This window comes from Notechis scutatus, chromosome 1 (genome assembly GCF_049901735.1).
Source record: "Notechis scutatus isolate UNSWTSFEM ecotype Mainland chromosome 1, rNotScu1.2, whole genome shotgun sequence".
Lineage (NCBI taxonomy): Eukaryota > Metazoa > Chordata > Lepidosauria > Squamata > Elapidae > Notechis > Notechis scutatus.
This window is the reverse complement of record NC_142009.1, coordinates 7,145,240-7,170,218: the sequence shown is the minus strand read 5'-3', so window position 1 is coordinate 7,170,218 and position 24,979 is coordinate 7,145,240. Positions and strand designations below refer to the sequence as shown.

General features: G+C 44.2%; 1 protein-coding gene across 10 annotated transcripts in view; it reads right to left on the bottom strand.

The window, feature by feature from the left end:
- The window catches only part of BCAS3 (BCAS3 microtubule associated cell migration factor), a 624,015-nt gene that overhangs the window by 493,845 nt on the left and 105,191 nt on the right, over positions 1–24,979 (bottom strand). For all 10 annotated transcript variants that reach the window (XM_087956170.1, XM_087956184.1, XM_087956163.1 and 7 more), the window contains exon 12: positions 10,533–10,703. In XM_087956170.1, coding sequence (XP_087812296.1) covers positions 10,533–10,703 — 171 coding nt within the window. The remainder of the gene's footprint in view (positions 1–10,532; positions 10,704–24,979) is intronic.

Genomic DNA, 24,979 nt, shown 5'->3' with positions numbered 1-24,979 from the left:
CTGTCCTATTCTGTTCTGTCCTATTCTGTCCTGTCCTGTCCTGTCCTGTCCTGTCCTGTCCTATCCTATCCTATTCTATTCTATTCTATTCTATTCTATTCTATTCTATTCTATTCTATTCTATTCTATTCCATTCTATTCCATTCCATTCCATTCCATTCCATTCCATTCCATTCCATTCCATACCATTCTCAATAAAGATTCTATTCTATTCTGTTATCTTCTCTTCAATTGCCTGGAAAATCTGTCACAAGTCATCTTCGACTTACATCTGGGACAAGAATTTCCACTGCTAACACTATTAAGTGAGTCATGCCCAATTTTACATCCCCCCCTTTTTGTAACTCTTCTCTTGAAATTCTCAATCATCCAAGTCTCAGTTGTCCCAAAGATGCTTTTTTTCCAAAAGGCAACTGGACTTTCTTGGTGTTTTTTTCCCTTTGAAAACATTTCGCTTCTCATCCAAGAGGCTTCTCCAGTTCAAAATGGCTGGTGGGGGAAAGGAAGAATGGAAGGATTGAAAAAGAAACATAAATCCTTCCATTCCCCACCAGACGGTTAGAACTGAAGAAGCTTCTTGGATGAGAAGTGAAACGTTTAAAAAAACCCAAAAAACCAGAAAGTCCATTTGCCTTTTGGGAAAAAAAGCATTTTGGGGACTTTTTTTTTTTTGCCATGGATGTTAAGTGAATCACTGCAGTTGTTAAGTGAATCACACAGCTGGTAAGGGAATCCTGCTTTCCCCATTGACTTTGCTTGTCAGAAGCTCACTTAACAACAGAAGTTTTGGGCTCAATTGTGGTCATACGTTGAGGACTACCTGTATAAGAGATAGAATAGAACAGAATAACAGAGAAGGGGCCTTGGAGGTCTTCTAGTCCAACCCCCTGCTTTGGCAGGAAACCCCATACCATTTCAGACAAATAGTTGTCCAGTCTCTTCTTAAAAACTTCCAGTGTTGGAGAATTCACAACTTCTGGAGGCAAGTAGTTCTACTGGTTAATTGTTCTCACTGTCTGGGAATTTCTCCTTAATTCCAGGTTGCTTCTCTCCTTCATTAGTTTCCATCGATCATTTCTTGTCCTGCCTTCAGGTGCTTTGGAGAATAAGTTGACTGACTCCCTCTTCTTTGGGGCAACCCCTGAGATATTGAAAGACTGCTGTCATGTCACCCCTAGTCCTTCTTTTCATCAAACTAGACGTACCCAGTTCCAGCAACAGTTTTTTTATATATTTTAGCCTCCAATCCCTCGATCATTTTTGTGGCTCTTCTCTGCACTCTTCCCAGAGTCTCAACATCTTTGCCTGTTCCATTCCTCAGATTATCAGCCACAAATCTATAAACGCTAAGCCTACTCTAAAATCCATTCCAAATTGTCCCCTCAAGGACTCATTTGATGAACAAACTGTGTTTTTCGAGGCCATTTATTCCCTGTTCTTAGTCTCCATGCCAAGGAATTTAAGGCAAACTTCCAAGGATACCTAAAACACATTGAACAAAAGAAATGGCCATGACTTAACTCCACTTAAGGACTGCCTCCCGAACACACTGAAATTCTGGAAAAGGAGCAAACCCCCGTTTTCATACAACCATATTTGAGCAACTATGAAGAAGTCCTCCTTAAGCAAGCAGCTACAATAGGATACCTTTCTATAAAAGGAGAACTTTGAGAAGGAATGAAATCTTTTATGGTCCTGCGGCTTTCTGAAGAGATCTACACGCATTTTTATCTCTCCTCTTGTCGTTAGGAGAGAGAAAATGAACGCAATTGGGAGAGTTTCATTTACTTTCTACACGTGGCCAATTCACCGATTCTGGCAGTGGCAGGACTCAAAATTGAGCATTGTAGTGTCAAACATCAAAAGAGCCAACATTTTTTTTTAGATATTCTCTGAGAACTTAAAACCCTAATTTTGTGCCGGAAGATGATAATATGCCCTAATAAAACTGCTGGCAATCATCTCATGGATTTTTTTTTTTAAACGATTCCATTAGCACAAAGCAGCTTTGCATGGGGCTGTTCACTGCGTCTCTGCACCGCTCAGCCCGATCTCCCTCTAGGCCCTAGGCTGGGTACACGAGCAATCTGATCCCAAAAGTACTTTTTTCCCCAAAGGCAACTGGTGTTGTTTTTTCCCCTTTGAAAAAGTTTTGCTTTTCACCCCAGAAGCTGCTTCCTAAGAAAGTGAGTTAGAACAATGAACCAGTGGAACAGCTTGCCTCCAGAAGTTGTGGGTGCTCCAACACTGGAGATTTTTAAGAAGAGATTGGACAATCATTTGTCTGCAATGGTATAGGGTTTCCTGCCTGAGAAGGGGGTTGGACTGGAAGACCTCCAAGGTCCCTTCTCACTCTGTTATTCTGAGCAGTGAAATTTTTCAAAGGAAAAAAAAAAATCCTTTGAGAAGGAATTCCAGTTGTCTTTTGCAAAAAAAAAAAAAAAAGCACCTTTGGGACAACCATGACCTGGATGATTGAGAATCTCCACATAGACAAAGGCAATCGGATAACATTTCAACATTACAATCATTGAGTTGGAGAGGACCTTAGAGATCATCTGATCCAACCCCCTGCTCTGTACAGGATCAGCTAAGGCAGTGTTTCTCAACCTTGGCAGCTTGAAGGTATGAGGACTTCAACTCCAGAGTTCCCCATCCAGCTTTTGCTTCCACCTGAAATAAGACTCAAGAGCATGATGATGTAGAGAAAAGAGTAGCAGAAAGTGGAGGCGGAGTCAAAAGAGGAAGCGGTCTAGAATCCCCACATAGCCACAAGTAGACTAAGTCCAACCTCCCTTGAATTCTGCAAGCCCTTATCTAACTCCTAGTAGGTGCTAACCGTTAGTTGAGAAGATTCCTGTGCATAGACAAGAGTAGCGATCAATCAATTCAACTGGGCCTGTTCAGCCAGGTCAGCCTCTCCACCACAATGCAGTAGAGAAACTATTAGGATCCTTGAAGCAGGACCCATCATAGTCCCTGGTCCACTGTAGTAGTAACCCTGCCACCTTGGATTTTAGTCCTTTTGAATGGAAAAGACCAGGGGTGACGGTAGAGGATAGGAACAAGGGAAGGAACCAGCCAAGTATGATATTTTTTTCCCCTTTTATGATCAGATTACCCTCGCACACCCCACTTCCAGAGACAAGTTGAACCATATGAAGAATGGTGTCTGGAATTGGGTTTGTCTAGTTTAATGAATGAGGGACGCGGTGGCTCAGTGGCTAAGACGCTGAGCTTGTCGATCAGAAAGGTTGGCAGTTCGGCGGTTTGAATCCCTAGCGCTGAAGTGAGGAACGGAGTGAGCTCCCGTTCCTTGTCCCAGCTTCTGCCAACCTAGCAGTTTGAAAGCATGTAAAAGTACAAGTAGAAAAATAGGGACCACTTTGGTGGGAAGATCACAGCGTTCCATGCACATTCAGCGTTTAGTCATGCCAGCCACATGACCACGGAGACATCTTCGGACAGCGCTGGCTCTTCTGCTTTGAAACGGAGATGAGCACCGCTAGAAATAACTAGCATGCATGTGCAAGGGGAACCTTTACTTTTACCTAGTTTAATGAAAAGAAGGAGTAGGGGGTGACATGAAAGCAGTGTTCCAACATTTGAGGGGTTGCCATAAAAAAGAAGGGGACTGTCAGCCTATTTTCCAAAGCATCTGAAAGCGGGAGAAGAAGTAACGAATGGATTGTAATCAAAGAGAGAGATCAACCTACAATTAAAGAGAAATTTCTTGACAGTGAGAACAAATTAATCAGTGGAAGCGTTTGCCTTCAGAAGTTGTGGGTACTCCAACACTGGAGGTTTTTAAGAAGAGACTGGACAACAAGTTGTCTGAAATGGTATAGGGTTTCCTGCCAAAGCAGGGGGTTGGACTAGAAGACCTCCAAGGTCCCTTCCAACTCAGCTATTCTGTTCTGCTTTCTTAATTCCAGAATTCCCAATCCCCAAAGCACAGGAGCAAGAAGACCCAGGAAGTAAATTTATTCATCTGCTTGCAGTTATGCTGTGATGTTTCAGGAGTTCAGAGAGGGAAACAAAAAAGTCTTTAGAGCTTATTTAAATAACTCAAACGCCATCGTTTTTACGCATATATACACAAAAGAAACCCAGTTTTTCATCGTATCCATTAAGCAAGCCAGCTCGTGATTACTCTGAAGATCAGAGGCCAAGTTCATTAAAGGCAAAAAAAAAAAAATCCTCTAAATCATATATAAGGCAACTTAAAAACCTACAATAAATCATTTTATTAGTCAAGCTATTTGCAAGAGGAGTCTGGGAGCAGACACTGAACGTCAGAAATAATGACTGCATTAAAAAAAAAAACCGGCTTCATGAGAAATTTATGAAGCAGGAATTCATTCTCCCTTTCCCCCCACTTTCTGGTATTATATAGAAAAAGACAAGAGTGTATTTTCCAGGAAAGTGTAATAAACCTTGAATGGACCAACAAACCTTATTCTAAAATAAATGAAGCTTGTAAAATCTTAAATGAAATAGGCAGAGTTTCGGTCCTCTGGGGCTCCAATGTTATCTTTCATTACTCAGAGTTGAGTCTTTGAAGGTCAATTGAGGAGGTTTATTTCTTCAAGCCCGTCCTTAAGAAACTGAAATCCAATTTACCAAAGAGGTAAAAGTGCTGGATGAGAAACCAAAAGACCACAAGCTCTTGAGATCCTTTCGGCATGGAAACTGGCAAGAGACTTTGAGTTAGCTTCTGTCACTTTATCCGGCTGCCCAGGGAGAGGGAACGTTATGTAGGCTGCATAGAGTCATAACAATTCGTATGAATTAGAATAGGGCAGAGGGGCCCCCAATCGACTGGCCGGGGCCTGGTACCAGGCCAGGGTCCATTCGGAGCAGGACCACACAAGTGAGCATGCATGCACAGCTCCATTGGAGCAAGTGTTCTGACCAAGGCTTCCGAGACCATAATTATGCACATGCTTCTTTTAAAAACAAGTCTTGTTTTATTGCAACGCTGGGAATTATTTTCATTCCCGGCCGGTAATGAATCTCAAACAGTCCCTCAAGATAAGCACCCACCTTTCTTTCCTGTGAAGTGCTTGCTGCCAATAACAGAAGTGTCCAATGAACTAGAAAAAAACCCAACCAAACTACAAAGAGCTTCAATAATGAATCTGAACTGAATGAACAACTTTGCTTCCTGCAAAAGTTTCTTTACCTTTGCCTGTCCTTTATATCTTATGGGGGGGGCAATCACCTCCCAGCCTTACTCCTGAGTCGCACCTTTTGTTTCAGCTGCTCTCGCCTTCTAGCAGCTCTGCACACACGCACACTGGGAACAGGCTCCCCTGGTCCTCTGCCTCGCTGCTGCCAGAGTTCGGAGGCTCCAGAGGCAGCACCCCACTCCCAGATGGTCCTGGCCCCATCTCTGCATCGGACGCAGGACCCTCGTCTGAGTCCTCTCCAGAGTCTCGGACTGATCCCCTTTCTTCTCCACTGTCTGATTCCGCTGCCATCTGCACAGGCTGCCGGTGAACCACAACAGCAAGCAGCGCTCGTAAGCGCTCCCATATAAAACTCCATTTGTGTGAATGGTGTGCGTGCGTGCCCACCACTTGTGCAAATGGAACTGCATGCAAGCACGCACACACGTCTGCCACTTGCACAGAACCCTCCCCTCTTCCCGCCTTGGCCCACCAAGCCAGGAAGTTTGAGGACCCCTGGTATAGGGTCTCCTGCTTGAGCAGAGGGCTGGACTAAAGGACCTTCAGAGTCCCTTCCAACTCTGTTGTTCTCTTCTATTCTGAAAGGTCAGATTGTCAGGTTCACAGAGTCATCTCTGAAAAGCTGGACCTAGGAAGGTCACAGAAGGTATAAATAACTATGTTTCCAGGCCCAGGATTTATTTATTTTTTTAACTTAAGCTTTTCCTCGCCAGCATTTATGAAGCAGATTTGTTTTAATGCCACTTTATGCTATTTGATTATCATTTTGTTTTTGGAAGAAACTTTTGGGGTTTCTACAAAGAAAGGGAGGGAAGCCCCATCAATATACGTACATATTTCTCTCCTCTAGAGATTTTTCTCTTTCTTCAATTCTCTAAATTTAAGTTTCAAAAGAAGAAACATGCCAGAGTTGACAAGACATCTTTCAACTGCACTGAGATCGCTGAGAAGCTCTCCTTTTCTCAGTCATATTTAAATTCATGGAAAATACGATCTCGCACACATTAAGCATTGTACAGAAATGAGGTAGGAGAGAATTCACCGATTTAAATGTTTCTATGGGAGTAGATGCAGTTTTAGATTGGGGTGGACAGATACAGGTAGCCCTTGACTTAGGGCCACAACTGAATTCAAAATTTGTGTTAGGGTAGAATAGAAAGGAATAACAGAGTTGGAAGGGACCTTGGAGGTCTTCTATCCAACCCCATGCTTAGGCAGGAAACCCTATAAGCATTTCAGACAAATGATCATCCAATCTCCCCTTGAAAGCTTCCGGAGATGAAGCTCTCACAACTTCTGAAGGAAACTTCTCTTCCATTGGTTGATTATTCTCACTGTCAGAAACAAATTTCTCTTTATTTCCAGGTTGAATCTCTCCTTGATCAGTTTCCATCCATTATTCCTTGCCTGGCCTTCGGGTGTCTTGGAAAATAGCTTGACCCCTTCCTCTCTGTGGCAGCCCCTCAAATATTGGAACACTGCTATCCTGTCTCAAATAATAGATAACAGATAATCAGAGTTGGAAGGGACCTTGTAGGTCATCTAGTCCAACCCCTCACACAAGCGGGAGACCCTACACCATTTCTGACAAATGGCAGTCCAATCTCTTCTTGAAAGTCTCAAGTGGTGAAGCTCCCACAACTTCTGAAGGCAAATTCTGTTCCAAGGGTTGGTTGTTTTCACTGTCAGAAAATTCTTCCTTATTTCCAGGTTGAATTTCTCCTTGTTCAGTTTCCCTCCATTCTCCCTTCTCTGGCCTTCAGGTGCCTTGGAAAATAGCTTGACCCCTTCCTCCTCTCTGTGGCCGCCCCTCAAATATTGGAAGACCGCTATCATGTCTCCCCTGGTCCTTCTCTTCCCTAGACTAGCCAGGCCCAGTTCCCGCAACTTTTCACTGTATGTTTGAGCCTCCAGTCCCCTAATCCTCTTTGTTGCTCTTCTCTGCACTCTTTCTAGAGTCTCAACATCTTTTTTACATCGTGGGGACCAAAACCGGGTGCAATATTTCCGTTAAAGAGCACGAGTTCTCTCCCCCCCTGCTCGCACCCGTTTTAGAGTGACGCTGCGGTTCAAGATCACTGACTAAACCCCTCTATACTCTTGCAGGCTTTATACCGAGACAGCCGATAAAGAGGCTCATTAAATGGAAACAATTCCTCATTTTCCAGCCATGGTTCTAGACTCAGGGGTCCCACATCATTACAGTCTCTTCTCTGCCATCAGGCCATAACCACGTCACTCCCCATCAACTTCAATGTCTGGCAAGTGCAAAGATGATCGAGAATGACATTCTTCCCCCGGCATCGTGAAAAACGTCAAATCCACAAGTCATCTTCAGCCGTACGCAAGCTGGCTTCCGTTCATTCCCAATTAGCGCTTCCTCTACCATAAATCAATCCCAGGCGAGTATCAGTTAAGACCCAGCCAACAACCTTAGAATCCAAGCATATTCAACAAGGAATGCCGGGAAAAACCGACACGTCTCATATTTGGGCAAATGTAGCTTTTGTCAAATTCCACGAGGGGAAGGAGAGCAGGAGTGTGCGTAACAACAGAAGGACAGCAAAGCTTCCACTGAGAGAAAGGAAGAGCTGTTCCAGGATTCCTGAATTTGATGACAGCCCTCTGTCAAACAATGGGCTCCTTCCAGCCTTCAGCACCGTTTTTTTTTTGTTTTTTTTTGAGATTTACATCAGATTCTTCAGAAAGAGGATCTACTGTCTAGCCACCAAATGACTGTGAAAGGCCACGTGGCCTGCAGATCGTTTCTCAAGAATTGGCCAGTGTGGCACATTTCATCCCCTTTGAGACTCTTAAATCAGAAGTGTTAAACTCAAGGCCTGGGGACAGGATCCGGCCCACGCGGTGCTTAGATCTGGCCCACGTGTGTTGTGGTCCGCCGGCAGCCGGTGCAGATGGCAGCGGAATCAGACAGTGAGGAGGAAGAAAGGGGACCAGTCAGGGAGTCTGGAGAGGACTCGGACGAGGGTCCTGCGTCCGATGCAGAGATGGGGCCAGGACCATCTGGGAGTGGGGTGCTGACTCCGGAGCCTTCGGAGTCTGGCAGCAGCGAGGCCGAGGATCCAGGGGAGCCTGTTCCCAGTGCACAGAGCTGCTAGAAGACAAGAGCAGCTGAAGCAGAAGGGGCGACTCTGGAGTAAGGCTGGGAGGTGATTGCCTCTCCCATAAGGGATAAAAGCCAGACCTCAATGATGAAACCTTTGCAGGAAGCAAAGAAATTCGATCAGCTCCAAGTCCTCCTTGAAGCTCTGTGTACTTTGGTTTTTTTCTTGTACTTCGGTTGGTTTCTTTTATAATTAACTGGATACTTCTGTTTTTGGCAGCATTCCACAGAACTGAAAGGTGTGTGCTTATCTTGGGGAACTGTTTAATATTAGTTCTGGCTGGGAATGAAAACAATTCCCAGCGTTGCAATAAAATGGGTTTTGCTTTTAAAACAAGTTTGTGATTAATTACGTTTGACGAAGCCTGGGTCAGACCAACATGGCTGCCTTGGAAACAACACAGGATCGGCCCCCGGTGCCTCTGCTGACGAAAATGGATCTTGCTAGGGCTACGGAGGGCCCTCTGGAGCTCTGTTTTCACTGGCAGAGGGTTGCAGGAGGCCATCACAGGTGAAAGTGGAGCTTGGGAACCCGTTTTCGCTGGCAGAGCACTCAGGCCACCAAAGGCACCCCTGACATGAGTGACATTGAGCTGGCCACGCCCCCCTGGCCACGCCCCCCACCAGGTCAAACACAACCCTGATGCAGGACTCAATGAAATTGAGTTTGATAGCCCTGCTCTAAATCTTTCGAGGTACTAGCTTCAGAGTCAACAAATCATTGAAAAAAAGAGATTCCCTCAAAGAGAAGTAATTCAACTCAGTCAAGTTTGGGACCAAAATGCAGGTAGTCCTTGACTTACAACCACAACTGAGCCCCAACATTTCTATTGGTAAGCGAGACAGCTGTTAAGTGAGTTTTGCCCCGATTTTACGACCTTTCTTGCCACCGTTGTTCAGTGAATCACAGCAGTTCTACCATTAGGAACGACGGTTGTTAAATGAACCTGGCTTCCCCATTGACTTTGTTTGTCAGAAGATCATAAGAGACCCTGGGACGCTGCAGCCATGCACAGGCCAGTTGCCAAGTGTCTGAATTTTGATCACGTGGCCCTGGGGATGCTGCAACTGTCGTAAGTGTAAAAAAATGGTCATAGAGGTCACTTTTTTCACCGCTGTTGTAACTTCAATGCTCACTAAATAAACTTGCTGTAAATCGAGGATTACCTGTACTAGGTTTTAGAGAAGACAAATCATTGAAAAAGAGATGGAATGGGAGAACTCGCTGCAACCAATCCACCCCGGCCATCTCATTGCGGCCAATCTGGTGTGTCAGCCTTGGAAGCCATTTTTTTTACACTTGGAAGCTTTCAGGCTGCCCCATTCAGCGCCTGGGAATTTGGGAGGGGGGATTTCACGTAGAGATAGAAGTTTAGACTCAACAACATTCTTCTCAGATAGTCAAGGACAGTTTGCCCTGCACCTGGAGGGAAGTGACTGGAGGGATGTCTCCAGCGGGGATGAAGATTGGTCCATGTGATGGACTGAGGGATGCAGGGGGTGGATCGTTGATTTTCTTTTGAGAAGGGAAAACCTGGAACTCTCAGATTCGGGTTTTTCCAGATGGGCCAATAGGACAACTCTAATAAAATGGAACTTTGAAGATATGTTTGTCTTGGAGTTTATGGGGTTGGAGTTGGTTAGTTGGAACACTGACATGATGAGGATCAGTGGTGGGATTCAAACATTTTTACTACCGGTTCTGTGGATGTGGCTTGGTGGGTGTGGCAGAAGGTTACTGCAAAATCCCATTCCCTCCCCACCCCACTAACCTGCTTTCCAGCTCCCTTCTCCTGTGCAGGGCAACCAAAAGAGACACCAGCTGATCAGCTGGGACACAATGGGAGGCAGAGAAGAGATGGGGGTGGGGCCAGTCAGAGGCGGTATTTGCCGGTTCTCCGAACTACTCAAAATTTCCATTACTGGTTCTCCATAACTGGTCAGAACCTGCTGAATCCCACCTCTGGTGAGGATATCTTACTGCAGGACAATACCACGTGGGATAATAAGTGTTATCCACCACCGTTTCTTCAACGTTATTTTCACTGAAAATAGTTGGCCGCGGAGATTTGATCATGGCAAGATGGCCACAGTAAGCTGTCTTAGACCCAAAAACAGATTTCCCCAAAAGAGGAAAACGTCAAGTTTCGGATTAATGTAAGCCTTAAAGGTTGTTGGGTTGTTGTTTTTTTTGCTCCTCTGAGCAATGTTCTTACCTGTCCTTCTCCGACCATCTCAGTATCAATAACAGTGACAATTCCAGGGACCAAAGGGCTGCGTCGGCTATTGGTGTGTGCCAAGACTTCTTCTTCCGCGGCTCCTGATGGCGAAGTGCCTGTCAGCTGGGTTACCACTTTTCCAACCATGGTGAGCCCAGTTTTGATGGTCTGTTAAATAAGCAGACAGACAAACAAATAAATGGCAGATAACACAAAACTCATTTTAACCACTGTACCTTACTTTGATATGCAAGTCCTTCATCAAATGCCCACCACAGCAAAAGCTGAAACGTGTCATGTTTCTAAATGGAATGACTTCCGATATAAGTAAAATGTGCAACAAGAAAAACAGAATATAGTAAAAGGTGTTAAGATTGTCAACCAGCATCAAGTACTTTATCCATATATGTAAGTGTGTATGTGGAGAGAAAGAGGGTTGGATAAATGATAGATATGGATGGATGGATGGATGGATGGATGGATGGATGGATGGATGGATGGATGGATGGATGGATAGATAGATAGATAGATAGATAGATAGATAGATAGATAGATAGATAGAGTAGATATGGGTGGATGGGTGGGTGGGTGGATGGATGGATGGATAATGGATATAAATAGATTCTATTTATCTGGATGGATGGATGGAAAGACAGACAGACAGACAGATATGGATGGGTGGATAGATAGATAGATAGATAGATAGATAGATAGATAGATAGATAGATAGATAGATAGATAGATAGATGATAGATAGATGATAGATGATAGATAGATAGATAGATAGATAGATAGATAGATAGATAGATAGATAGATAGATAGATAGAGTAGATAGATAGAGTAGATATGGGTGGGTAGGTGGGTGGGTGGATGGATGGATGGATGGATGGACAGACGGACAGAGAGATCCTCACCCTCCTCTCCACAAACCACACTCCCTTCTAGCACTGATGATGTTACCTAGTTTGGGTCATGAAGCATCTTCAAGGAAACAATCAAGCTCAGAGAGCACCAAGGACCCCTCACCATTCACATTTTCATGCTGCAATTTATTTATTACAACAGGGACAGGAGATTTGATGCCATCCAGTGGTTTTGGACTCCAGCTGCTCCTAGCTCCTACCAGGGTGGCCAATGCAAGAGATTGCAGGAGTTCCTGAAGCACCTGGAGGGAACCCACTGTGCTTTTCCTGCGCTAAACTGAAATCAGTCTTCAAGTTGAACCTCTATTTCTACATTCCACAAAATGTAAAATGTCTTGATTAGGAGGAAATTGGATGCATCTCATCTCTCACATGCATACATTCAAGCAGCCAGAATGCAAGTACCGATGCACCAGCCTACACATGGCAATTAATTTTCAAACTGTGTTTCTGCTGATCTCCCTTGTGACTTTCAGAGTCAATAGAGGACAGGGATACCGCAGAACAAACCAATCAGATACAGCCAGGGAGGAAAGAATCAATCCGTTTCCTGCTGTTGCGCTCCATTTAAGGGACGTGCATAAGTGCACCATGGTGCCTCCCGTCCCTGTCCTATGGTCCCCATTTAATCGTACCTATTTTCTGTATTCTTACTCATGTTTATACTTATACCTATTACTTTGTAAGCGGTTGGCAAATCAAATAAATAAATAAAATAAAAATAAATTTCCATTTCCTCGTTAATCTTATTTTTTTTTTAAAAAAAAAACGTCTTCACAAAAATCCACATGGAAATATCCTTCCTCTTATTTTCCCTCAAGATATTGACATCTACCTGCAATTTAATATTTCCTGAGCTATGAATTACACTGGAAGATAGAGGTAATTCCAGTTTGGTCTAGTACTGGTTAAGGAACAAGGCTAGAAAGCGGGAGGTCCTGAGTCTCTTGCCTTGCCTTAGGCATGAAAGCCAGAAGGCTGACTTTGGCCCAACCACCAAGAAATGGTGTGTTCTAGTTCCTCCAACTGATCCTGGCACAGGATAAAGAGAGACAGTTTGGTCTACCCTGTTTCCCCGAAAATATGACCTACCCTGAAAGTAAGTCCTAGCTTGATTTTTACACATGTGCCCAATATAAGCCCTACCCCCAAATAAGCCCTAATTAAGATCCCGTCCACTCCAGGGTGCATGGGTAAAAATTAAGCCAGGGTGGGGGTGGGGGGGTGGAGCTGCTCTACTACTTACCTTTGGACAGTTGCAGCCAAGCCTCGCACACCACAACACCTGCCCAGCCAGCCCATTTCTTCTGCAGCTGGCAAGGCTGGCCTGGCTTTCCTGAAGGCCTCTGTAGCTGATAAGAAAGCTCCGGATCGATCCAGAGCTCTGTTATCGGCTGCAAAAGGCCTTCAGGAAAGCCTTGTCAGCCGCAGAAGAAGGAGTTCCTGAAGGCCTCTGACAGCGAAAAGGAAGCCGGGGCAACACACCCAAGTGAGGTTAGTCAGGGGATGACTTTCCCAAAAAATAAGACCTGGTGCCTTTTTGGGTGGTTAAAAAAATATAAGACAGGGTCTTGTTTTCAGGGAAACACAATAGTGGTTAAGGCACCAATCTAGAAAGCAAAATACTGGGAGTTCTAGTCCTGCCTTAGTCATGAAAGCCAGCTGGATGACTTCGGGCAAGTCACGTTCTCTCAGCCCAACCCACCTCACAGATAGTTTTTCAGGAGTGGGGAAACAGGAAGAGGAAAGAGTATTAAGTATATTGAGTTTAGGATGATTAAAGGCCTGGAGACTAAACCATACGAAGAACGGTTACAGGATTTGGGTTTGGGTTTGGCTAGTCTAAAGAGCAACAAAAATGATTCGGAGACTGGGGGTTGAAACATATTTTTAAAAAGTTGCAGGAATTGGGGATGTCTACTTTAATGAAAAGAAGGACCAGGGGAGACGTGATAGCAGTAGTCCAGTATTTGGGAGGTTGCCACAAAGAAGAATCACAGCGATTCACTTAGCAAATGTGGCAAGGAAAGTCATAAAATGGGGCAACGTTCACTTAACCAACCTCTCGCTTAGCCAAATCGATTTTGGGGGCCTCCACTGCAGTCGTAAGTTGAGGACTACCTGCATAGTGGTAGCATCCAACGAAGCTCCCTGTTCAGATTGGAAGGTTGTGGGGGAGGAGAAACCCAATCTTGGGGCTGCAGCCGAATCCACAAATCGATGGCAACGGCCATTGTTTAGTGCTAAAACCTCAAACTGCAGTGATTAGAAAACACATTACTGTTCATCAATTAGCAGCCCAGCAGTTGCCTTCAATTATTCATGGGGAAATGACTGAGGCACAAGACTCAGGCTGGTGTGTTGTCAGGAAAACCTCGGCCGAGCCAACAGAACCAGGCGCCATTCGGTATTGACGGCACCGATCCAGCCAGGAAGCCTGATTAACCTCCGAGATGCCTCACTTGATGTACTTACTCCATTAATGCTAATGGAGATGCTACCACTTAAAGAAAAAAAAAGAGACAGAGAGAGAGAGAGAGAGAAAGAAAAAGAAAAACCCATTGTCGAAGCCAGCCAAATCTTTATCAAAGGAGAGGTCGCTGGGTTTTTAACATCTCTTAGCAATAGACACATCCTGTCCTTTGGGTTTTGTCCCTCCCACTCCACCCTCCGCCCTTTTAAACTCTCCCCAGAAGTGGAAGAAACAGAATCCTTAAACAACTGGCACACGGTCAGCTTCTCAGAAAACACACATACACACACACACACACCACATCCGACAAGCATACTTCGTGTTCTCAGCCTCTGTTGGGCCAGATCATGGGGGGGGACGGACCCTCTCCCATTTTCTGTGTTCTTGAATTTGGATCAGGCTGGAATTTTGTGAGCAGCATAAATCGGGACAAAGAAAATGAGGGGACTGGAGGCTAAAGCAAATGAAGAAGGTTGCGGGAATATGCCTAGTTTAATGAAAAGAAGGACTGGGGGGAACGTGATAGCAGTGGTTCAGTGTTTGAGGGGTTGCCCCAAAGAAGCAAGGGATGGAAACGAATCAGGGAGAGAAGCAACCTGGAACTAAGGTGAAATGTCCTGAAGTTATGGAGTTAGAAGTCTATGGAGATTCTCAGTCATTCAGGTCATGGTTGTCCCAAAGTTGCTTTTTCAAGAGGCCACTGGACTTTCTGGTTTTTCTTCGAAGACGTTTTGCTTCTCATCCAAGAAGGTTCTCCAGCACTGAGTGGATGCGGGGAATGGAAGGATTTATATTCCTTGCAGGCAGATGGTCATTTGCATCCTTTTAGAGAGGCTGATATGATCAGGTGACCCCGAGGACACAGATAAACTTCCAAGTGGCCCCAACCACTCTCAAAATGGATGCAAATGACCAGCTGTCTGTAAAGAGTATAAATCCTTCCCTTCCCCACCATCCAGTCAGAGTGGAAGAAGCTTCCTGGATGAGAAGCGAAACGTCTTCAAACAAAACCCCAAAAATCCAGTTGTCTCATGAAAAAAGCACCTTTGGGATTCACACTTAGGACAAATAACCAGGTCTACAGAATTAACCGATGGCCTCTAGAAGCTGTAGGTGCTCCATCACTGGAAGTTCATCAGGGGAATGGGTTGCTTCCGGAAATTGTGGGTGCTCTGATGCCTTTTAAGAAGAGACTGGACAACCATTTGTCTGAAATGGGCCCCCTGCTTGAGCAGGGGTTTCGACTAGAAGACCCCCAAGGCCCTTTCCAGCTCTATTCTGATTGATTGAGAATGGTCGTAAGTCGAGGGTTTCTTGTATAAGCAATGGAAGCATTTCACTTAGATTAAAAGAAAGACCCCACAAATAAAAGTGGTGGTGGGGAGAAAGCAGAGAGATAGCAACAGGACAAGGGTTTAAAACAAATATTGAGACTTTTTAAGCGGAAAAATTGAAGACCTGGTCATGAAAAGGCTTCACTGTAGGCACCAGGCACCTATTGGGCCTGTGTAAATCATTCAGTAAGGCAGCCTGGTTGAAGATGTCTTCCACACTTGTCCACGCTTGCCCAGAAGACTTTAGGAGGAACTTGGGAAGGGTTGGGCAAAGCTTTGGAGCAGCTGGGATGGCCTCCCGGCTTCGAGGCAGAGATTTACAGAGGTGTTTGGCTAACAGGCCCAGCAGCCTTCAGAGAAAAAAAAGTGTATTTTGCAGATGGACTCAACTTTGAATTAAGTTCAACCAATATACACAAACTCACACTTAAGAATGGGAAAACGGGACCGACACGAAGATGCTCACTTTAAAGATGGAAGAAGTCGGGATTGATTATAGGTACTGAAGATTCATTCCCCCAAAACTGCCATAATTATCCTGACAATGCATTCTTGGGCAGGTGATGGCTGCAGAATGGTAGGGATTGTTCGGTCACTAAGTGTGTCTGATTCTTCTCAATCCCATGGACCACAGGATACCAGGGCCCCCCTGTCCTCTGCTATCTCCTGGAGTTTTGCCCAAATTCACATTCATTGCGTCAAAGAGGCCATCTAACCATCTCATCCTCTGCCATTCCCTTCTCCTTTCACCTCCCACCTTTCCCAACCTCAGGGTCTTCTCCTAGGAGTCCTCTCTTCTCATTCGGTGGTCGAGGTATTTGAGCTTCAGGTTCAGGTTCTGTCCTTCCAAGGGCTCCTTTAGGATCGATTGATTGGATGTCCTTGCAGTCCAGGAGTCTACTCCAGCACCCCAATGCAAAAGCATCCATTCTTTGGTGATTGACCTTCCGAATGGCCCAACTCTCAGAGCCATACATTACTACTGAGATATCTCTGGCTATATGGACCAATTTTCGGCAAGGCGAGGTCTCTGCGGCTTAATAGAAAGGTAACCCAATCACTTAAAGCAAGGGACCCCAAACTTGGCAACTTTAAGACATGGGGACTTCAACTCCCAGAATTCCCCAACTGGGAATTCTGGGAGTTGAAGTCCCCAAGTCTTAAAGTTGCCAAGTTTGGGGTCCCCTGACTTAAACTGACATGATAGCTATGACGGCTTCTCTAAGGCTTCTCTAATGGGTTCTGTAATTAGGATAGTGTCTCCTTTGGGCTATTCTTCCTGCTCCATTTTGTTTAATGGAGAGGCATTGCTTTGGGTCCAACTTTTAACTAATCGAGGAGCTGTTTGGGGACTCTCTACACTGCAGTTCCCCCTCTAAACTCAACCCACCACTTTCTAGAAGTCAATTCCCAGTTCTTCATGAAGAGCCAAATCTTGACAAGGGTTGGTTCAACTCCGGTTGGCTTCTGTATCTCCCCTGTTATGCTTTAAATATTAATATTGTTTATCAGGCTGTACGCTTCTTTGGCTCCCCTATTCAAGGCACAGGAAGCTGTTCAGAAATAGAAAGGATGGTGTATCTCTCTGGAATAAACAGGAGGTACCACACAAAAGTAAATTGGGAATTGTTTCCTTTCACTGCAGAGGCGTGTAGAGGAGCGTTCTCATGTCATCTGAGAAGCCTCAGATTCAGATTTGCAGATTAATAGAGTTGGAAGGGGCGTTGTAGGTCATCTAGACCAACCCCCCACCCAAGCTGGAGACCCTACACCATTTTTGACAGATGGCAGTCCAGTCTCTTCTTGAAAACCTTCAGTGATGGAAACTCCCACAACTCGCAACAGAATACCCTATATCACCAGACTTGAAATTTTGGGCTTGGACAATCTTGAACTATGCCGCCTACGGTTGGACTTAAGCGTAGTACACAAAATTATCTGCTACAATATCCTACCAGTCAGTGACTACTTCAGCTTCAACTGCAACAATACAAGAGCCCACAACAGATACAAACTCAATGTTAACTGCTCCAAACTTGATTGCAGAAAGTACGACTTCAGCAACAGAGTGGTCAATGCCTGGAATGCACTTCCTGACTCTGTTGTCAAATCTTCTAACCCCGCCTCCCCACTCATTTAATCTCAAACTATCCACTATTGACCTCACCCCATTCCTAAGAGGTTTGTGTAAGGGGTGTGCGTAAGTGCACCATCGTGCCTCCCGTCCCTTTCCTATTGTCCCCATGTAATTGTACTTATTTTCTGTATTCTTACTCATGTTTATATTTATACCTATAATTTTGTAAGTGATTGACAAATCAAATAAATAAATAAACAAACAAACAAACAAATAAATAAACTCCTAAGGCAACTTCTATTCCATCGGTTGTGTTCTGACCAAGGCTTCCTGAAACCGTAATTAAGCACATACTTAGTCAAAATAACTCTTGTTTTATTTCAACACTGGGAATTATGTACATTCCCAGCCCGTAATGAGTCCCAAACAGTCCCTCGAGATAAGCACCCACCTTTATCTCCTTGAATTGCTGCCAACAACTAAAGTGCCAAATTAACTGGGGGGGAAAAAACCAACCAAAATACAAAGTCCACACAGAGCTTCAAGGTTTAATCCGAACAGAACAAATGACTTTGCTTCCTGCAAAGGTTTCTCTACCTTTGCATTTCCTTTATCCCTTTTGGGAGGGGTAATCACCTCCAAACCTTACTCCTGAGTCACCCCTTTTGTTTCAGCTGCTCTTGCCTTCTAGCAGCTCTGTGCACACACGCACTGGGAACAGGCTCCCCTGGGTCTTCTGCCTTGCTGCCAGATTCTGGAGACTCTGGAATCAACACCCCACTCCCAGATGGTCCTGGCCCCATCTCTGCATCAGACGCAGGACCCTCGTCCGAGTCCTCCCCAGACTCCCGGACTGATCCCCTTTCTTCCCCACTGTCCGATTCCACTGCCATCTGTACAGGCTGCCAGCGAACCACAACAGGTTGATCTCAGTATCAGAAAATTTCTCCTTTTTTCTAGGTTGAATCTCTCCTTGTTCAGTTTGCATCCATTATTCTTTGGGTGCTTTGGAAAATAGACTGAGCCCCTCCTCTCTGTGGCAGCATTCAACTCCATATAAGGTTTTAGGGGTACATGGACGTTGTGCCCTGAACTGAAGTGGGTTCGCCAGTCTGCCCTTCATTTTATTAGCACCCTGAGACATGCAACAATAGCACTTATATACCGCTTCATGGTGCTTTACAGCCCTCTACAGATTTACAGAGTCAGCATCTTCCCCCAACAATCTGGGTCCTCGTTATACCGACCTCGGAAGGATGGAAGGCTGAGTCAACCTTGGACTCTATAACCATGGGCTCTGAGAGTCCTATCTAAGGTGCAATGACAGCTGTTCAATCTTCTGGACAACTGACCTCAAGAAGTCATCCAGGCCCACCTGACACTCAAGGTTCAGAATTCACTTTTTGACCCGAGCTATCTATCCAACATGCAAGGCTGTCTCTTACTCTCTATACCAACAGAAGAGAATATATGTAGCTCAAGATTGAACCGTGAGGTCCTTGGTGCTCTCTGAGCTTGGTGGTTTTCTTGCAGACGTTTCATGACCCAAATAGGCAACATCATCAGAGTTAGAAGGGAATGGGATATGTTAAGTGAGAATTGCCCCATTTTAAGACATTTCTTGCCAGTTCTTAAACGAATCATTGCAGTTAAGCTAGTAACCTGACTTTGCTTATCAAAAGGTCACAAAAAGGAATCACATGACCCCGTGATGCTGCAACGGTCATAAGTATGAACCAATTGCCAAGCGTCTGAAATTTGATTACATGATCAAGGGGGGAATGCTGCAAAAGTTGTAATTGTGAAAAATGGTCACTTTTTTTCAGTGCCCCTGTAACTTTGGGCGGTCACTAAATGAATGGTTGTAAGTCAAGGATTACCTGTACTTGGATAATGAAATGTGTGCAAGAAAACCACCCAGCTCAGAGAGCACCAAAAACTTCTTCTTCTCTATTTCTGATTGCTGCTGGCCATTTCGCCTTTAGATTTCCTTTGGAGTCACAACTATGATAATTACCAGCCACAGTAGCCCCAGACAGCAGCTCCGGGCATGGCTGGCTGGGCAATTCTGGGAACTGAAGTCCACAAGTCTTCAAGTTGCCTAAGTTGGAGACCCCTGCTTTATGGAACATCCAAGGAAGGCTACTTTTAAGGGGAGTATTCTGTATTTCAGATTCACAGATTAACAGAGTTGGAAGGGACCTTGTAGGTCACCTAGTCCAACCTCCCGCCCAAGCAGGAGACCCTACACCATTTCTGACAAATGGCAGTCCAATCTCTTCTTGAAAGCCTCCAGTGATGGATGCTCCCACAACTTCTGAAGGCAACTACTGTTCCATTGGTTGATTGTTCTGTCAGAAAATTGCTCCTTATTTCCAGGTTGAATCTCTCCTTGTTCAGTTTCCATCCACTGTTCCTTGTCTGGCCTTCGGGTGCTTTGGAAACTAGCTTGATCCCTTCCTCCTCTCTGTGGCAGCCCCTCAAATATTGGAAGATGCTATCCTGTCTCCACTGGTCCTTTTCTTCATTTCAGAATACCTCACTTGAATCCTGGGCCTTAACAAGATTGCTGGCTCCATGTGGACAATAGGAGTTGCCGGAATATATAATATATATTATTATATAAAATTAAACTTGAGAGATGGCAAAATAAAGGCCTTTTCTATGCACATATGCATACACAACCAAACCACACCATTTTTTTTACATTAATCTCTACCATTTTATCACCCCAAGTGATTAAACAAACGTCATTATGAGAAGGTGCAATTCTGCAGGAGACGGCAGATGAACTGCCTTATAAACACACAGCGAATTTTGCATAGAGGGATGATATAATCAGATCGCAGGTTAGAAAGAGCTCCATTTAATTTATTTATGCAGACATGAGAAGCCTAGTTACCAGAGGCATACAAGCATTTGGGAACTTAATTTTGTTTTCTTCTCTTTTTTCTTACACTGGAGTTTTCAGATGAGTTCAGTGCAACTCCCACAGCAACGAAAGGGGGGGAAAAAACTTTGGCTACAGATGACCAAAATTGCATTATCCTTGCAGTTTGGCTGCTAGAATGGGTTCCTTTGATGTGTCCCAGGGTCAAGTGATCCCAGGGGTGGGATTCTACCAGTTCGCACCTATTCGCTAGAAATGGTTGTTAACATTCTAAGCAGTTCGGAGAACCGGTTGTTAGAAGAAATTACTGGCCTAATCCTGTAAGGAAGACAGGAAGGAAACATTCTGGTGTTACTTACAGAAACTGCCTTCCATTAACCCTTATTACATTCTTGGCAGGACTAGACTTCCTGTCTCTGGAACTTCTCTGGAGTTTTTTTCCCCTCCTTTGCTGGTACTTTGCTTGTGTGGAGTGACCATTTGAAGTTACAATGGCACTGAAAAAGTGACTTATGACCGTTTTTCACACTTACGACTGTTGCAGCATCCCCACAGTCATGAGAGGCCAGGCGAGGAGATGCGTGCCTCGATGTGAGTGATATTGAGTTGGCACGCCCAGCCAATAACATGACCACCAAGCCACATCCACCCAGTCACATGACCACCAAGCCACGCCCACCAACTAAGCAATGCCCAAAGAACCGGTTGTTAAAAAATTTGGATCCTACCCCTGAGTGATCCCCTTTTGTGACCTTCTGACACAAAGATAAAGCCAATGGGGAAGCCAGATTCCCTTAACAACTGTGTTGCTAACAACAGCCGCTGTGATGGACTTAACAACTGTGGCAAGAAAGGTCATAAAATGGGGCAAAACTCACTGAACAAATGTCTTGCTTAGCAACAGAAATGTTGGGCTCGATTGTGGTGGTAAGTTGAGGACTACCTGTATAGAGACATTGTACTGCATTGGCTATCCATTAATTTCAATGATTTTAGTTCACCCACCATCTGCATATCAACTTGTTGAGGTTTGGGGATCCTGTTAACTGCTCTAAGCCTAAGGGAATGTTTTATACTTTGCAAACTTTTGATAGCTTTTCAATGATGCTGTTAATTCTTGAATTGTCAGATTCCTCTTGAAATGAAATGTAGGTTTGTTATTGGAATGCAGGAGTCTTCAAACCTGACAGCTGTAAGACTTGTGGACTTCAACTCCCAGAATTCCTCCTCCAGTCATGTCAGCTCAGGAATTCTGGGAGTTGAAGTCCACAAGTCGTAAACTTGCCAAGTTTGAAGACCCTTGTTGTAGTGTGATCATATTTCAACTGCCTGCTGTAGTCTATGAACCAGCCTGACCTTCATGGATTTGTCAAAAATGAAATATATAAATAAAATGGGCTAAGAGCAATTGATTCCATTTAAACATGCTTGCTTCCACTGTCAAAGTTTCTAGATAGATGCCATTTTGCAATTATTATCTGAAATTCAAATTATCCATTTTTTGATTGATTTCACAGTATTTATAGCAGCCACAAATATACAATTGCTTGGCAGCCAGAACGTTTAACTGAAGCAACCGATATTATGAGAAAATTTGGGCAGATTCAGACTTTTAAAAAGATGATGGAGCTGTCCCTTACCATACAGGTAGTCCTCGACTTACTTCACTTAGTGGCTGTTCAAAGTTACAACAACACTGAAAAAAGTGACTTAGGACCGTTTTTCATGGTTACGACTTTTTCAGCATCTGCCTGGTCACATGATCAAAATTCAGATGCTTGGCAACTGACTTGTATTTATGACGGTTTCAGTGTCCCGGGCGTCATGAGATCCCCTTTTGCAACCTTCTGACAAGCAAAAACAACCGGGAAGCCAGATTCACTTAACAGCAGGGGTTACGAACTTATCCACTACAGTGATTCAATTGGAATAGAATAGAGTAACCGAGTTGGAAGGGGCCTTGGAGGTCTTCTAGTCCAACCCCCTGCTTAGGCAGGAAACCCTACACCATTTCAGACAAAATGGTTCTCCAATCTCTTCTTATAAACTTCTAGTGTTGGAGCCCCTACAACTTCTGGAGGCAAGTTCTAGGTTGCTTCTCTCCTTGATTTAGTTTCCACCCATTGCTTCTTGTCCTGCCTTCAGGTGCTCTGGAGAATAGGTTGACTCCCTCTTCTTTGGGGCAGCCCCTCAGATACTGGAAGACTGCTATCATGTCTCCCCTAACTGTGGCAAAAAAGGGTCATAAAAAGAGCAAATCTCACTTAACAAATGTCTCACTTAACAACAGAAATTTTGGGCTCAATTGTGATTATAAGTTGATTTCCTGTACCTTCTGTTATATTCTTAATGATACTAGCATGAATGCAAGCAACAATAGCAGAAATATGCCTAAGCAGAGGGTTGGACTAGAAGACTCCAAGGCCCCTTCATTCTATTCTATTCTATTCTATTCTATTCTATTCTATTCTATTCTATTCTATTCTATTCTATTCCATTCCATTCCATTCCATTCCATTCCATTCCATTCCATTCCATTCCATTCCACTTACTTAACTGAGTCGTTCAAAGGTAGGTTGCTCTCTCCTTTAATTCATGAAAACTGTCCTGGATCAACTTACTTACCTACCTACCTACCTACCTACCTACCTACCTACTTACTTACTTTACTTACTTACTTACTTACTTACTTACTTACTTACTTACTTTATTACTTACTTACAGTACTTACTTATTTATTGAATTTATATTGCCACCTATTCACCCATGGTGACTCTTACCACTTACTAACTTACCAGTGAACCTTTTAATTTGGACTTCAGATTTGAATGCAGCACAATTAGGACCCATTCCAGCAAGCAATTAGGAACTGCCATTACTTAATCACATTTGGCTAAACGGCAAAGATGGCAGATCAGCACTGACTAAAGATGGAAGAAATATAGATTTGCTTAAAGTGCCGTAATTCAAGTGGGAGTGTTCAGATTGTGGTTATTGCCCTGACCCAGGGCTATTTAACTGTTCTTTCTTATATATATAAAATCAGAGTAAAAAGGTAAACAGAAAATATGAATCAGACCTGTGAATGAGTCTTCTAAGGACTGTAAAGATCACCTGAACTCACTTGGATAATTAATACAGCCACCAATAAAAGATTTTCATGAATTCCTGCCTTATATCCTCAACTACACATCTATATGGATCGTCCTTGACTTACATCCACAATTGAGCTCAATATTTCCTTTGTTAAGCAGGACAGTTGTTAAGTGAATTTTGCCTCGTTTTATGACCTTTCTTGCCACAGCTGTTACGCAAATCACTACAGTTCTCAAGTCAGTAACACGGTTGTTAAGTGAATGTGGCTTCTCCCATTGACTTTGCTTGTCAGAGGTTCGCAAAAAACTGACCATATGATCCCGGGACATTACAACCGTCATAAATATAAGCCAGTTGCCAAGAATCTGAATTTAGATCATGGGACCATGGGGATGCTGCAATGGTTGTAAGTGTGAAAAATGGTCATGTCACTTTTTTCAATGCCGTTATAACTTTGAACGGCCACTAAACGAACGGTTGTAAGTCGAAGACAACCTGTACTGAACATGTCTTCCCCATGCAACCAGTTCCTGTCTAAAACCTGGACTGATTAAATTGATTACAGTCCTCCTAAGTTTATTTTTACAGACTTTTTCAAATGAAAAGAAAAGGCTGGAAACTCTTCAGGCAGGAAACCTTAAACCATTTCAGACAAATGGTTGTCCAGTCTCCCAAAAACTTCCCGTGTTGGAGCAACCACAACTTCTGGAGGCAAGTCGTTCCACTGATTAATTGTTCTCACTGTCAGAAAATTTTTCCTTAGTTCTAAGTTGCTTCTGTCCTTGATTAGTTTCCATCCATTGCTTCTTGTCGTGCCTTCAGGTGCTTTGGAGAATAGCTTGACCCCCTCTTCTCTGGTAACAGACTCTCAAGTACTGGAAGATGCTATCATGTCACCCCTAGTTCTTCCTTTCGTTAAACTACTAGACATACCCAGTTCCAGCAACTGTTCTTTATATGTTTCAGCCTCCAATCCCCTAATCATCTTTGTTGCTCTTCTCTGTACTCTTTCTAGAGTCTCCACATCTTTTTTATAATGTGGTGACCAAAACTGGATGCAGTATTCCAAGTGTTGTCTTACCAAGGCATTATAAAGTTCTATTAACACTTTACGTGATCTTGATTTTATCCCTTTGTTGATGCAACCTAGGATTGCATTGGCTTTTTGGGTTGCAGCTGCGTGCTTGCTGGCTCATATTTAAGTGATTGTCTACTAGGATTCGAATACAGAATAACAGAGTTGGAAGGGACTTTGGAGGTTTTCTAGTCCAACCCCCTGCTTAGGCAGGAAACCCTATACCATTTCAGAAAGTGTCAATCCCCTCTTCTTTGTGGCAGCCCATCAAATATTGGAACACTGCTATCATGTCACCCCCTAGTCCAGGGGTCCCCAACCACCGGGCCCTGGACCGGTACCAGTCCGTGGAACATTTTCTACCGGGCTGCCGGTTTGCTGGGCGCCGCCATCTTGTTTTGATGAGAAAGTGCTTCCGGTGAGCTTTTCCGGTTGGAAAGCGGCGTTTGGGTCCTGAAGGAATCCTCGCGCCTTAGTTTCATCGAAGGGGGGGGGTGGCTTCAAACAAAACTAAGGCGCGAGGATTCTTTCAGGACCCAAGGCAAGGCGAGCCGAGCGACCGTCCCAAAGCCATC